Here is a 16,790-nt window from a genome sequence, read left to right on the forward strand (position 1 = left end):
CACACACACACACACACACACACACTCACACACTGGCGCTCATATGACCTTATACAGTTGCGAGCGCCGTAAAACCTCTGCTAAGACAAAAACAAACAAACACACACACACACACACAAACACACACACACGCGCGCACGCTCTCTCAGTACGGTGAGCACCTCACAACTAGCTACAAACGGACACTTAGGCCGCGTGTCCACCAAAGCAGAAATGACCCGACTGTTTGTCAGGAGGAGACAATTCCGTCAGTTCGCTTCCGGTGTGCGTGTCCACCAACGTATGAGTAGCTCTGACGTCACTCTGTCATTTCTCGGTCTTGGGCTATAATAAATAGTGTTGATAGGGGCGTTAAACCCATACCATTTCTCCATTTTCTATAATTAATAAATAATCTAGAGGTAAAAGTAAGTAAAGCGGGAAAAAAGCAACGAATTGTTCTTGTAACCAATTTCGTCAAATCGTTGAATAACGCGGGTAAACCAGGTGGTTTGCGAGTAGACATTACTAATTTGGAAGCGTTAATTACGAATATTTGTAAGTTAAGTATTGTATGTACGACATTAGATTTTTCATCTGAACTGAAAATTAAATTATTTTTGGTTCTGTCTGATGGCCCTCTATGGCAGCTGAGTCACCCCATGACCCGACTCAAAATACAAAAATGCCGCTTGTGGTAGGCCCCTACATGTACCCCAACCGACCCGTCTTTTGTCGGGAGGTGTCGTGTCGTTTTGGTGGACACATCCACACGGAATTTCCATGCGCTGCTAACCTGTCCCCGGGGTTTAACGCACCCCCCATAATTTAGAAAAATTTGATAATTTTTTGCATAATTTCTGATTATTTTCCTTTATCATTCTTTGTTAAAATTACCAGAATCGCATAATATCACATTTTTGGGCTCAGTCTGCATAATTTCAGAATTTGTTCTGCATAAAACGCAGGGACCTGCTAACGTACAAAACCAGCGGTCTGTTTAACTACAGTTTTCCCGAGATGTGGACGACGGACGATTGGTCAGGTTCTGGTTCGGTGGACACGCGGCCGCCTTAGGATTTAGAGGAAACGGAAGACGGAATGTCTGAAGGACAAGATGACTTGGCAGAGGAACAACATGCAGTAGAGTCCACTTAAACCACACACGGTTAATCTGAAAATTGCACGTAGCGGTAAACCGAAAGAAAATAAACCCCTAGATTTTTAAAATATTTCCATTTGAGCAAGCTCCCTAAACCTCAGAAATGGCGGCTAAACCGAAGAGTACCCGGCGGTTCTGCAGACTTCCCCTAGAGCAGACTCCATCGTACATTGTTCGGGGGAAACCTGATATAACAGGGACGGTGGGACCAGAGAAAAAATCCGGTTATATCAGATCCCTGTTAAATCAGAAATGCAAGGGAAGTAATCATTTGTGGACTAGTCCAGCTGTATTTATTCAAGGGTAGTTTCTCGAAAAACTAAAGGACCCAGAAGTAGCAGAAGCTTTCCAAGCCACGATAGGAGGAAAGTTTGCTCCACACACTGTCATTGAAGCTGGTAACAACAAGGACACAGACACGGACACGTGGATCAACACCTTCAATACAGCAGCGACTGACACAGCCAGTCAGATCCTGGGAAAACACGGACGAGTCAACAAGCCCTGGGTCACAACTGACGTCATTAACCTGTGGGACAAAAGGAGAAAACTAAAGGAGAAAGAGAAGCAACAGAATCGCATAATTTCACATTTTTGTGCTCAGTTGCGAGCGCCGTAAAACCTTATACTACTACTACTCAGTTTGCAGAATTTCAGAATGTTTCTTGCATTAAACGACGGGACAGAGATTTAGGCGTAGGCCAAAGCCAAAGAGTTCTACGGGGGGTTGGTCGGTCGTTCCGGCGACAACGCGGAGCAGTCGTCCAAGTGGAGAGTAGCGGGCTGAGCCTGGGTCTAGAGATTTTCTCTGGAATAAAGGGCCGTGTGTTTGATCACGCTCAGTCTAGGTCGTCATGCCGCCCAAACCGGTTATTCAGGTCCACCCTGAGTGAGAATTCTCTCCTGAAAACTTAGCTACCGTGGGGGCAACGACACACGGACAACAGGATCTTCGCCTGTGTGGTCCAAGGGACATAACCAGTATAAAAAAATACTAATGAATAGTTTTTCTAGTTATATCCCCTGATTCAAGCCACGGCGATTTCGCTCTGCAAACTTGTAACTGAACCTGGTCCTCATAGATCTAGATCTATTAAGAAAAAGAAAATGGAATCCAACCTCAGATTGCTCCCTACACTCCAGATAAGTGATAATGACCTGGAGATCCAGTTTAGAAAGTGCAAGAGGCAGCTCCACATTTACCGGGGAGCGAGAGCCAAGCCCAAGAAAACACAAGGGCCTGTGATACTCTTTTTGTTGTTGTTGTTGTTGTTGTTGTTGTTGTTGTTGTTGTTGTTGTTGTTGTTGAGATACTCCACTTTTTGTTGTTGTTGTTGAGATACTTCACTTTTTGTTGTTGTTGTTGTTGTTGAGATACTCCACTTTTTGTTGTTGTTGTTGTTGTTGTTGTTGTTGAGATACTCCACTTTTTGTTGTTGTTGTTGTTGTTGTTGTTGTTGAGATACTCCACTTTTTGTTGTTGTTGTTGAGATACTCCACTTTTTGTTGTTGTTGTTGAGATACTCCACTTTTATTTGTTGTTGTTGAGATACTCCACTGTGCCGGTCCAGTGGCAACTGAAATGGAGGACCAGAGAGACTTTACAGCAGAAGAAGACAGAGATGACCCTGACTCACTACTGCAACAGCTCGACGAGTATTGCAAACCTATCAATAACGAAGTTTTGGAGCGGTACCGATTTTGGAAGTTACCCCTCGCCGAGGCCTTCGACAAGTTTACAACGACATTGAAGACTCAGGCAGAAAAATGCAACTTCAAAGAGAAGGACAAGATGTTGCGGGACAAGATCGTATTCCCTGTGGGAAGGGACATTAAAGAGAGACTCCTGAGAGAGCCGGAAATTTCATTAAAGCGCAATGTCGAAATCTGCCAAGCGTATGAACAGACGAGCAGCAACCTGAGGGAGATGACGGACCACCCACACAAAGTGGAAAAGGTGATGGTCAAGTCCAAGCCCTTCAAAGGAAGAAATCCACCCCCAAAGTCCAGGAGCTACCCTAATAGTAATAGAGCGCCAGTATCCCAGTCCAGTAGGATGGAGCGCCACTTCTGTGGATAGCAGCACGAGGCCAAGAAAGAAAGTCCAGGCAGTACGCGCAAATCAGAGAGCAACGGTTTGCCTCACGGTGAACGACCGTCAGGTGAGATTTCAGATCGACACAGCAGCCGACGTCAACACAATCCAGCCGCGATTTGAGCGGAAAGAGCAGGGGTCGAGACACACCTGAGTGATGTGGACGGGGACAAAGATGAAGGCGGCGGGAGAGACGACACTTGTGGTGACGAACTAACGAACGGGCCAGCAAGTCCCTGTCAAGTTCACAGTTGTAGAGAACAGGCTAAGCTGCCTGCTTGGGTTGTCATCCTGCGAAGATTTTGGTTTCATCACCATCAACAAGGAGAGGATGGTCGCCTGGGTGAACAAAGGAACGCTGGGAACAGTTCACCATCAACAAGGAGAGGATGGTCGCCTGGGTGAACAAAGGAACGCTGGGAACAGTTCACCATCAACAAGGAGAGGATGGTCGCCTGGGTGAACAAAGGAACGCTGGGAACAGTTCACCATCAACAAGGAGAGGATGGTCGCCTGGGTGAACAAAGGAACACTGGGAACAGTTCACCATCAACAAGGAGAGGATGGTCGCCATGGTGAACAAAGGAACGCTGGGAACAGTTCACGAGAAGACAGATCCCAGCATCAGACCACAGGCGCTGCCCTCCCGAAAAGTCCGATTTGCTTGATTGATGATTGATTGAGTAGGTGTTTTACGACGCTATCGACCCAATTTTGGTCATTTAAGCGCCATGTCCAATTTGCGCTGGCGGACAAAGTAAAAGAAGAGTTGAACAACTTGTTAGAGCGAGAACATCGGAGAGAGCCACAGAGGCCACAGAATGGGTGAGCCAAATGGCCATTGTGGAGAAACAAAACGGATCACAAAGAACCTGCATTTATAGATCCTCCACCTCTCAACAAAGCTCTACAGAGGGAACATTACAAGCTCCCAACATTGGATGATGTCCTGCCAAAGTTCAAAGATGCCAAGAACTTCACCAAACTGGACGTGAAGGAAGCGTTCTGGCATATCAAACTCGACACAGAGTCAAGCAAGTTGACTACTATGATTACACCTATCGGTAGATTTCGTTGGAAAAGATTGCCATTTGGACTGAACGTCTCAAGTGAGATATTCCAAAGACATCTCGCAACAGCCCTAGAAGACCTCGAAGGCATTGTCAACGTCGCAGACGACATCCTCGTGATCGCCACCGGATCAGCAGCTGAAGATGCTGGGAGAGATCAGCACACAAAATGTGAGGAACTGAAGCAGCGATGTCGAGAGAGGGACGTCAAGCTGAACGAACAAAAGGCAACGGATCAACAGCTGAAGATGCTGGGAGAGATCACCACACAAAATGTGAGGAACTGAAGCAGCGATGTCGAGAGAGGGACGTCAAGCTGAACGAACAAAAGGCAACGGAAGAGTGCACAGAGGTTATATTTATGGGCCACAGGATACGCGCCAGAGGCATAGAACCAGACAAGAAGAAAGTTGAAGCTATCGTCAACAAGCCAACCCCGAAGGATGTCCATGACGTTAGGCGGTTCTGCGGTATGGTGCAATACTTGGACAAGTTTTTGAGTGGACTCTCCGACAAACTGCAACCTCTGGGGGGCTTGACGGAAAGGGACACGCAGTTTGTCTGGTCGGAAGAGTGCGAGAGAGCTGTATCTGAGGTAAAAAAGATGATCACGGAAACTCCAGTCCTGATCTTTTATGACCCAAACAACCCGTTAGAAGTCCAAGTAGACTGCGCTGCAAGGATGGTTTAGGTGTTTGCCTGATACAAGATGGTCAGTCACTGGAGTATAGCAAGGATGGTTTAGGTGTTTGATACAAGATGGTCAGCCACTGGAATATGGCAAGGATAGTTTAGGTGCCTCATGCAAGATGGTCAGTCACTGGAATATAGCCAGGATAGTTTAGGTGTTTGATGCAAGATGGTCAGCCACTGGAATATGCGTCCCCAACCCTGACAGAGACTGAACAAAGATGGGCGCAGATTGAGAAGGAGATGCTAGCTGTCGTGTTTGGTCTGGAAAGATTCGACCAGTGCACATTTGGACGGCAAGTGTACCTGACCACTGACCACTGACCACAAGCCCCTGGAAACCATCAGTGGGAAACCCCTCAGCGAGGCCCCAAGAACACTCCAAAGATTGATCTTCAGGAGTAGCCGATGTGACTTCTCATTGACGTGGGCAAGGAAGCTCACTCCTCATCGCCGACTCACTGCCCAGAGCTGCCATCCAGAGCCTGGATGCAACAGAAACCCCTGAAACAAGGAGCAGCATTCCTGACGCCATGTTGGATAAATGGCATGGGTTTAACGCCCCTATCAACACTATTAGGTTATTTAAGAGGCAGACCTCCTAGTTTAACGTCCGTCTCCGATAGGACCGAGCCAAGTGGGAAATTCGTGTAAAGTGCCTTTCCCAAGGACACAACGTCGGACCGAGCTGAGGCTCGAACCCCCGAACCCTCAATCTCACGATTACGAGTCCGGTAGCCTAACCCCTAGACTACCGCCGCCATGTTGGATAAACTACGGGCAGAGACAAGCAAAGACACAGAGCTACAAACACTAGCAAGTGTCATCAGAAGTGGGTGGCCTGAAGAATAAGAGCTACAAACACTAGCAAGTATCACCAGAAGTGGGTGGCCTGACAGCAAATGGAAAGTGTCCGTGGAGGCACGACCATTTCCTGACGACAAGGACACGATGAACTGGCCCGACGGACTTATGCTGAAGGGAGAGAAAGTCCTAGCTAGTCCCAAAGGCAACGAGAGAAGAAACCAAAAGCTAGAGCTGGGCGAAGAATCGATCCCGGAACCGATTCCCGCGATTAATGCTGAAGAAAAGTATCGTTCGCAGCTACTTTAATCACTAAAATCTTTTTTTTTTTTTTAAGAACGTATTTTTAAAAAAATAAAAGCTAATGCTTTGTAGTGTTCCGAAATCAAGGTCATCCTAAATCTTGAAGATGTTTTGATAACCACCGGAAAAAATTATATCATTAGAAAATGAGTAATTGGGTTCGGAGTCAAGTCCTATGATTCCTAGCTTTCAATAATCGCGAACCTAGCCGCCCAGCACTACCAAAAGCAAGCTGCACGCCGCTCACCTGTCAACAGAAAGTGTGCGGAGTAGAGCACGAGAAGTTGTTGTCTGGCCCGGAGTGGCATCTCACGACAAGCAGATTGCAGAATCCTGCGACGCTTGCCAGAGAACAAGACCAAGAAACCAGAGAGAAAAACCTGAGACAGCACGAGCAAGGAGACAGACCATGGGAGAAAGATGGATCAGATATCTTCGAAATAAAAAAATCGACAGTACCTCGCAACCGTCGACTATTTCTCCAGCTTTATTGAGGTAGATTACTTGCCTAGAGCGTCAACAGAGGCAGTGATCACCAAACTCAAAGCACATTTGGCCAGTTACTGCGTACCGAGAGTTCTGGTCTCCGACTGTGGATCTCAATACACATGTGCACAGTTCAAGTCATTAGTTGCTCGATGGACTCCCACTGCGCATCTCAATACACATCTAAGACCAAAGTGCACGCCATGGAACCCCCCCCCCCCCCCAAACACACAGAAGAAGCGGGTACAGACTTACAAGTATATTAGAACAAAACAGCCGACGTAATTGAACAATATGCCCAAGGGGCCTAACTTTATGCATGCCAGGTGACATTGCTACAAATGAGAGAGAGAGAGAGAGAGAGAGAGAGAGAGAGAGAGAGAGAGAGAGAGAGAGAGAGAGAGAGAGAGAGAGTGAGAGAGAGAGAGAGAGAGAGAGAGAGAGAGAGAGAGAGAGAGAGAGAGAGAGAGAGAATGAATGTTTTACGTAGCGGGTTGTCCCAGCCCGTGAGACATGTATTTACTTGGCCTAATGTCCTGTCTTGTTGTGCGTTTGCGTGAGTGCACCTTTAGGTCTAACTTTTGAAACGTCTACTGCCATTGTTAACGACCAAGACAAATTTCTCCCTGCGAGATGAATAACGATTGTCATTGTCATTGTATGACATTGTATGACATGACATTGTATCCCTCTCAGCCCGGGTCGGAGCTGACAGCCAGGTGGGGTCGAAACAGACCACCTGATAAATTATCAAAGTTGTGTTGATGGCGGTACATTGTGTATGAAACACGATCTCCTTGTTTTAGTAGAGGTTTTACGGCGCTCGCAACTGCATAAGGTCATATGAGCGCCAAGGGGTGGATGTCAACAGAGAAGTCCTTACAGGGAATCAGGCTTACTCTGCTCACCTCTCTAGCTTCAATAGCACAAAGTCTGCTACGACTATCAAAGCACCCCGGAAATAGCGGGTCACAAGAGTGTGACAAACATACAAAAGAAGTAGAGGAAAAATGACGATAATAAGGATTAGGAAAGAAAAAGCAGCAGTTCCCTGTTGTAGATCAGGCACAGTTATGAGCACAACATTGATGAATCAGCCCATTTACAGTTCATGTTAATATCCCCCTTTGGGAATGGCCTAGAGACACTTTAGTCAGTAGCACCACCCAGAGGGTTTACGACCTCCAATTGCAATCACAAAATCCCATTTCGCCACAGAAACACCCTTACGCTCATCCTATATTTAAACATCCATCTTCTAACAAGGATGCCCTAGATCTACTTTTCCTTCCATCATAATAAATACATGTGTGAGCATCATTTTTTTGGAAGTAAATAAAGTTCACAACCGGACGAGAGAGAGAAAGAGAGGGGGGAGGTAGAGAGAGAGGGAGGGAGGTATAGAGAGAGGGGGGGGGGGGGAGAGAGCAAAAGAGAAAGAGAGAGAAGGGGAGGCATAGAGAAAGAGAGAGAGGGAGATAGAGAGAAGGAGAAAGAGAGAGAAATATACAGAGCCAGAGAGAGAGATATACAGAGAGAGAGAGAGAGAGATATACAGAGAGAAAGAGAGAGAGGGAGAGAGAGAGAGCATATATATAATATATATAGGCCTATATATATATATATATATATATATATATGCATAAAATCAACCTGGTATGACGGAATTTCACAAATCATAAATACTATCATTTCTTTTCACACTGGCCTTTGATAGTTTGGATACCTAGGATTCTCTACAACACCTTGACCAAACTTATATTCTAGAAACTTCTTGACATTGTTCGGAGCGCTGGCGTTGACGCCAGCAAACTCTACGACACTGAGGGGTGTGAGAAAACTCTCTGGAAACTCCGTGTCCTGTCTGTGGGTGGGGAACCACGAGTCTTTGGTCATAACCCCGCCCTTGGAGTAGAAGGGGAAAATGTCCACGTGGAGACGGTTCACCTCCGAGTACTGCACGCGGAAGAAATCTCCCTCGGAAGCCTTCTCCCACACAAAGTCTTGAGCGTCGGTGAACGGCTCGGCCTGTGCCTTCACCAGACTGGAGCACTTTGGAATGTCGGCCTTGTACATGCCCACGTCCACATCGTAGTCCCAGGGGATGATGTCGCCGTGGCGAGCCGCCCCCAACAGACTCCCCCCCTCCAGCCAGTAGCGAGCCCCGCACGCCTCCAGTGCTCGGAACACGTGATTGGCCGTTTCTCTCAGCGCCCTCAGACAGCACGGGGGCGTCCAGCGACCTTGGTACAGAAACTGCGGCATGTCCTTGAGGACCGTGCCGAAGCAGCGTGGCTTGTCCTTGTCGCAGCCGTAGTAGAGAGAGGCACCAGTGGGCAACACTTCTCGTTTAATCCCCACACTCCGGTAAAAAGCCTTTGTCCTGTCTGTGATGGCTCGCTTTCGCTTCCAGCTGGAGTGGGGGTCAGTGTACAGTGGCCTGATGACCTCCAGACGACCCGACTTCATCACTCTCGTTTTCCAGTTTTTGACACGAGCCTGGACATAGTACGTAAACGGGAAAGGTCGCGACAGAGGTTCTGTGAGGGACCTCAGCGTTTCTGTTTCTAAGAATAACCCATGGCTGCCTTTTATTAGCTGGCATTCGCTGAGAGCACTTCCCGCATCCTGCCGCGGGAAAGAAAGAGTCCAGCGCTTGTAATCCACCGTCATGTTGAAACATTCCAGTTTACTGTCAGACACTGGTACAGCGACGGCTTTTGTATTCCTCCGCGAGCGTAGAAAAGCCGCTGCACTTTTGATGAACGTCCAGTCCCTGATCTTCACGTTGTCGGGGACCACAAACACAAAGTCTGTGTCCACCTGGTGGAGAGGACAACAGCTGGTGTGGTTGTCCAACAGATTTCCGGCCAGAGTCACAATACGAGCTGAACCTTTAGGATTGAGCTGAACGGGAGGATAAGGAACGTCGTCCGAGATAACGAGAACTTTGACATGTTTCAGTGTTCTCTCGAGCTCTTCCACAGAATCCGTGATAGCATTGTCAAAGTCTTCGAACTCTCTGATGATGACGGTCACCCGTTCTGGAAGGTTTTCTTTGGTAATTGGACCAGTAGATTTGTGCTTTCCTTGGTGAGTGTCGGTATACTCCACGTCTTTCTTCGCCCTCCCACCATCTGGCAGCTTAGTGTAGATTAGAAGATACAGGATTACGATGACAGCCAAAGATATGACAATCACCCGCAACCTCCTGTTTCTGAACACAACAGCCATACTGGCTTCACAACGAGGCACTTCGATGATCACATCAGGAGGAATGGCGGACAACTTGTGGTGTGCTCAGACGTCCAAGCTTCATCAACATCTGGCGTGTGTTGTTCACGTTATAGAAACGCTCATCCTGACACATCCTGACACATCTGGTTTGTTTGTTTACGTCATAGACACGCTAATCCTGACACATCCTGACACATCTGGTTTGTGTTGTTTACGTCATAGATATGCTAATCCTGACACATCCTGACACATCCTGACACATCTGGCTTGTGTTGTTCACGTCATAGATACGCTAATTCTGACACATCTGGCTTGCGTTGTTCACGCCATAGACATGCTCATCCTGACACATCCTGACACATTCTGACACATCCTGCAAAGAGAAAATGAGTACAGACAGTCAGAGACTAAACAATAACACTCAAACTTGTCCAAGACGACCATCCACAGTCTGGGAGAAAAGTGGTTGTCTTGTACGGGTGGATGTCTTGGGCAAGGTCAACAGAACATGAACAAACGCAGGGGGAGAAAGTGGGAAGTGGTCATTTGTACAGGTGATTGTCAGGTACAGGTGATTGTCAGGTACAGGTGATTGTCACGTACAGGTGATTGTCACGTACAGGTGATTGTCATGTACAGGTGATTGTCACGTACAGGTGATTGTCACGTACAGGTGATTGTCATGTACAGGTGATTGTCACGTACAGGTGATTGTCATGGACAGGTGATTGTCACGTACAATAATAATAATAAATAGCATTTGTATAGCGCAAATCCCCGCTCAACAGCAGGCTCTATGCGCTTTACACTATATTATTACCCCAGCAGACCATAGAACACTCATAAACATTCTCAACTTCCCGGGAAGCACACAGTGCAAGCAGCTGATTAAGCGCTCAAACACTAACAAACTGACAAGATCTTTCACTGTCTATAGCCGGGTACCCATTCCCACCTGGGTAAAGTGAGGAAAATTCGTGTAAAGTGCCTCTCCCAAGGACACAACGTCGGGCCCCTGGCGGGATTCGAACCCACGACCTTACGGTTGCGAGTCCGAGAGCCTAACCACTAGGCCATGTACAGGTGATTGTCATGTACAGGTGATTGTCACGTACAGGTGATTGTCATGTACAGTGATTGTCATGTACAGATGATTGTCACGTACAGGTGATTGCCATGTACAGTGATTGTCATGTACAGGTGATTGTCACGTACAGGTGATTGTCATGTACAGTGATTGTCATGTACAGATGATTGTCACGTACAGGTGATTGCCATGTACAGTGATTGTCATGTACAGGTGATTGTCACGTACAGGTGATTGTCATGTACAGTGATTGTCATGTACAGGTGATTGTCACGACCATTAGAGCAGGTTCAACTCAATAATAATAATAATAATAATAATAATAATAATAATAATAATAATAATGAAGATAATTTCTATAGCGCCCACTCCCGTGTAAACACAGCTCTAGGTGCTTTACATAAATGCATGTAAGAAAAATATTCACGCACGCTGCACACACACGCACACTCATACAAACACACACACACTAACACACACACTCACGCACACATGTGCACACACACATGCGCACCAAACACACACGCGCGCGCGCGCGCACACACACACACACACACATCTGGTGTGTATATATAATAACATTGGGACACAGGTACCAATCACTGACTGTATACATCTGTCACATACATGGGACACAGGTACCAATCATTGTGTGACTGTATACATCTATCACATACATGGGACACAGGTACCAATCATTGTGTGACTGTATACATCTGTCACATACATGGGACAGAGGTACCAATCAGTGACTGTATACATCTGTCACATACATGGGACACAGGTACCAATCATTGTGTGACTGTATACATCTGTCACATACATGGGACAGAGGTACCAATCAGTGACTGTATACATCTGTCACATACATGGGACACAGGTACCAATCAGTGACTGTATACATCTGTCACATACATGGGACACAGGTACCAATCATTGTGTGACTGTATACATCTGTCACATACATGGGACACAGGTACCAATCAGTGACTGTATATATCTGTCCCATACATGGGACACAGGTACCAATCAGTGACTGTATACATCTGTCACATACAGGGTACTCGTAACCCATCACTGTGTCCATGGAAGACGTGACAGTTTCTGTAACCTTTTCTGATTGTGTCTCTGTTGTAGAGGTATCTTAAAATTTGTTCCACACAAGTGGCTCACCGGCACAGAAACTTTCCTGGCCGGGGCTATGAATTTTGAGCACTTCCTGTCCTCGTCATCAGACAGCCATCTGAGACAAAAGTTCTCCACGTTGCTACGTGCAGGGGAGGGATGACTCAGACTGACTGTACTTCTTAATAATAGTTGAGTGGGGGCTGAGGGTGGAAATAAAGGAGATATTCAATTTATTCAATTACTTGTTTTTTATTTATCAAACAATAGTCCTAAATATAAGATGCAAGCACAGGTGATAATGTTAGTAAGACTGATACAAACCATATATATGATATTATGAATATCAAAGCGGACAGGATAGCTTTTGAAAGGTGTGAAGTTTTGACCGCTGCTTGCTGACTGGACTGGTGACCCTTGACCCCAACACGAACCACTGGCCTTCTAGAACCACATCCCCTTTTCAAAATCACCTTTTCAAAATCCCCTACCAAAGACGGAAAATGTTTCAGATGGAATTTTAAAAAAAAATTTCTGGCTCCTTTGTACTTCCGTGCTGAACAAGTTTGACTGTATTTCTTATTGTTGCTGATGTTTTGCTGTCAAGAGCCAAAGCGAAATATGGATGCATGTGTGTGTGTGCGTGTGTGTGTGTGTGTGTGTGTGTGTGTGTGTGTGTGTGTGTGTGTGTTTTGAATGATTCATGGACATGGACTGGGGGGGGGGGGGGGGGAGAGGAGGGGGGTGGCAAAGGGAGTGATCAGAGAAGGAAATAATCTTCTCAGATTCTTGTTCAGTTTGATCATCATGCTATTTACCACAGGCCACCTGCCTTACTCAACAGAGAGCAATACACTCCCAGGCACTTATCTCATCCCACGTGATGACCAGCAACATGCATGCATCCATTTCTAATTTGGTCCAGTAATATTTCCCTTTCACATCAGTCTAATGTCCAGATGTTCTAGTACGTTCCTTGTTCGTTTCTACATCAGTCTAATGTCCACATGTTCTAGTACTTTCCTTGTTCGTTTCTACATCAGTCTAATGTCCAGATGTTCTAGTACTTTCCTTGTTCGTTTCTACATCAGTCTAATGTCCAGATGTTCTAGTACGTTCCTTGTTCATTTCTACATCAGTCTAATGTCCAGATGTTCTAGTACGTTCCTTGTTCGTTTCTACATCAGTCTAATGTCCAGATGTTCTAGTACTTTCCTTGTCCGTTTCTATCTGTTTTACTCAAATTTCAACTCCATTCGCAAATTATTTATCTAGTTTTCGAGAAGGCTGTCGTTATTTTCACCAGGGGTGACAATAGAAATATAATATTATTTTCATCCGGGGTGAGAGTACAGTAATATCCATTTTATTCTCATCTGGGTTGAGAATAAAACTATTATTCTCAACCTGGGTGAGAATAAGATGGATATTATTTTCACTCGGTCTGAGAAATTATTCTAAGGCTACCTGGGTGCTGAGAACGGGTAGCCTTGCAATACATGTACATGTAGGCTAATAGGATGATAGAAATTAATTCGTGACCTGCCCCCGAGCGCTGGCCGATTTTTTAAGGCTCCCGCGGGGAATGATATTATTTCATTTTAAATTTAAATCTTGACTGTATGCACGCATACCTTCACCATATCCCTAGACAAGTGTATACATTTCTCAATTCAGGAAGGAATTCACTTGCCAGAATCGTATGTTTTTAAAAACAATAGCCTCTAAGCTGAAAGCTGTTTTAGAATGAAACAATGTTTGTTTGTATAGTAGGTCAGACTGAGAATTGGATTTGCTTACAACACAATAAATATTTTATCCCTAACAAAACCCATGAAGGCGCCTTGACCCGTTGGCGATTTTAGTATTTTAGTCGCTTCACGCACCCAGCGGAGTGAGAGGGGAAGTCGAGAGAGAGGGAGGTGAGTTTTGTCGCCTGGAGTGCTCAGTGACAGGAGGGGCCGGGTCCTAGGCCTGAGAGATATAACTACCTTAAAGTTAAAGTCGAGAATAATAATTAGGGTAGGCTAGGCCTAATAAAAAGACGAAGAAAAATCTTGAAACGAAATAAAAAGGGTGGAAACGGAAAAAAAGAGTGAGAATACTAGGCTGTCGTTATTCTCACCCGGGGTGAGAACAGTATCCATTTTATTCTCACCCTGGGTGAGAATAATCAGTGTTTCGAGAAATTAGATGTTGTTATACAGACTAGCCTATAAATATTACAGGCCCTGATATTTAAAAGAATTAAGGGGGGGGGGGGGGGGGGGGGGGTTCAGGGAGCTCTGATCTAAAAAAATCAGTATTTTTTTACTTTCCCTCCCGTCTCACACTTAACTACCAGTTGTCTCTTTTCTACTAAATAATGATGCCCTGAACACGAATATCAACTTCATTTCCGTCGCAAATGAATAGTTTTTGAAATATTTGATTGTTCTTATTCGAGATAGACGAGCTTTGGATCAATCGGGGGGGTTCCAGGGGGGCCTGCCCCCTTGTGGTAAAAGAAAATCTGGGGGGGTTACAGGGGGGACATCCCCCCTCTTTTAACCCATAATTTGATATTTTACTGTTAGATTTGAAATTTTCTTGAAAATAATTAATTTGCGACAGTTTTAATGGCTTTATTTGTGATCTGCAGCAAACAGTACTGCAGTTTGACCCCTGAAGCAGTGCATCTGCGAGCGGGAGTGAAAGTAAAAATTTACCCAAAAATCTAGGGGGAGTTGCAGGGAGAAATTTGAGAAACCCATCAATTAGAAATCTTTCACAGACACGACAGTGAGTAGACACTCTACCCCTAGACCAAGAGTGGCATACTAATTTAATAGATCTAGATCTAGATCTAGAGTCTAACCAGGTCACTGCGCATCTGTTTTGGTGCGCAACCCCCGGTCTCCTGCTTTGTTTTGGATAAGAACAGCGAAAATGAGGTCACTTTCTGTGAGCATGCGCAGAATGCAGCTTATTTCACTTTCGTTTTGGAGGTTCCCGTCAACACACGTGATTCTACGGTGTCGGAAAATTTTGCCCATTCATATTAATGGTTTTCGTAACCGGTATCGGTGAATTTACTAAGCGCTTGAGTAGTCGATTATTTAGCGCATCTAGTTAAACTAGCTCTAATGTATCGTAGAATGTATAGGCTACTAGAATCGATAAATATTATCGCAGGCTGCTTCTTAATGCCCAGGAACATGCCAGATAGGGTTGCGCACTGAAGCAGACCAAATTTGTGCAGTCCGTTTCAGTGCGCAATATCGGCTTTTTTGCTATTTGGCATTGATAGTGTGGCTTCTAGGCCCTTTGTTTGTTTTACTTATTAAGTTATTTCTTTATGACCTGCATTGTGCACTGAAACAGACTGTTTTCCTTCCATTTGGATGCATTATATTGCCATTGGAAGATGATAAGTTAATGTATTCATGTCAAAATTAATTAATATGGAAATATAATCTCCAAAATGTTCAATTTCTTCTTTTCATGTCTTTTTCTTCTTCTTTTTTGTCCTTTTCCTTAAAAAATACTAGTCTAGGTATAGCCTTATTCTTGTTTTCTTCTTTCACCTTCTTGTGTCCACAGCACCTTTCTTTTTATCCATTATCAAAACACATACACACGGTGTAAGGAAATCTCCTGCTAGGAGCCGCACAGCTCCCAAAAAGAACACGCGTCATTGACCTTGGCCTTCCGTTATGGTCAGTACAGGAACTTCTTGCAAGGAAAAGAAGAGTAAGGCCAGGATAGAGAAAGATGAAAAGTGTCAGAAAAGAGCTAGATCTAGATCTAGAGCTGTAAACATGGTACTATTGCGCACCCAACCAGACGATATGTTGCACCAAACCAGAAACCTGCGCACCAAACCAGACACACGTTACCAAACAAACACCACCACAACATATAGAAATTTTAAACTGCTGTTACAGTAATGCGCTACACCGTATAGAGAGGAAGTTTTTCTAACTTCTGGTGAAAAAATCATGAAGATTGACCTGTAACTTCCAGAGATATCCACAAAAGATCCCTTACTGTATATCGCACCACAGTGTCCACAGGATGTACTCTAGATCTAGATCTAGATCTAGTACAGTTAGTGTGACTACAGAGTAGACAGTTCAAACTAAAAGTCGAGTCTTAGTCTTAGTTCTCTAGATTTATAATCTAGATCTAGATCTAGAAGATCTAGATCTAGATCTAGATATAGAGATCCTAGATCAAGATATCTAGATCTAGATCTAGATCTAGATCTATATCTAGATCTAGATCTATATCTAGATCTAGATCTAGATGATCTAGATTAGATTCTAGATCTAGATCTAGATCTAAATCTAGATCTAGATTCTAGATCTAAATATTGACCATTGCGTCGATCGTTGGCATTAATATAAAAACAGTGAGGAGTCGGTTACCACTGATGTTGGTATATGATTAGGGAAGTGCCGCCAGTAATGCTCCTCTGTGTCCAATGTTTACGATCAAGCCAGTGAACGAACAAGGGCGCTGCCATCTTGCCAAAGAACCGGAAACGACACAGAGAGAGAATGTTTTTAATAACGAGCACCAAATTATGGACCAAACTTGATCAACCAACTGTCATAATAATCAGATAATATTATTGTCCAAAGTGATAACTTTATTCCGCTGCCTCTTCTCACAATAGAACATTTTCTTCTAACAGTAGTAACAGAATATATTACTTTTTATACACACACACACACACACACACACACACACACACACACACACACACAC

At 44.9% G+C, this 16,790-nt stretch overlaps 1 protein-coding gene across 2 annotated transcripts; it reads right to left on the bottom strand.

Annotated features, from left to right (window-relative positions):
• Window positions 1-8,237: 8,237 nt before the first annotated feature.
• LOC101851066 (fukutin-related protein) lies at window positions 8,238-16,780 on the bottom strand. Of its 2 annotated transcripts, XM_005104814.3 has the most exons (3): window positions 16,448-16,780; window positions 12,087-12,241; window positions 8,238-10,199 (listed from the first exon to the last, which is right to left on the bottom strand). In XM_005104814.3, exon 3 carries the CDS (start codon window positions 9,821-9,823, stop codon window positions 8,288-8,290), a length of 1,536 nt encoding a protein of 511 aa, XP_005104871.1. In that variant the 5' UTR covers window positions 9,824-10,199; window positions 12,087-12,241; window positions 16,448-16,780; the 3' UTR covers window positions 8,238-8,287. The 2 variants fall into 2 exon arrangements, with proteins under 2 accessions (XP_005104871.1, XP_005104872.1); XM_005104815.3 differs by lacking the exon at window positions 12,087-12,241.
• Between the last annotated feature and the right edge of the window lie 10 nt (window positions 16,781-16,790).

Source organism: Aplysia californica, unplaced genomic scaffold (genome assembly GCF_000002075.1).
Source record: "Aplysia californica isolate F4 #8 unplaced genomic scaffold, AplCal3.0 scaffold00437, whole genome shotgun sequence".
In the NCBI taxonomy this organism is placed as follows: Eukaryota; Metazoa; Mollusca; class Gastropoda; order Aplysiida; family Aplysiidae; genus Aplysia; species Aplysia californica.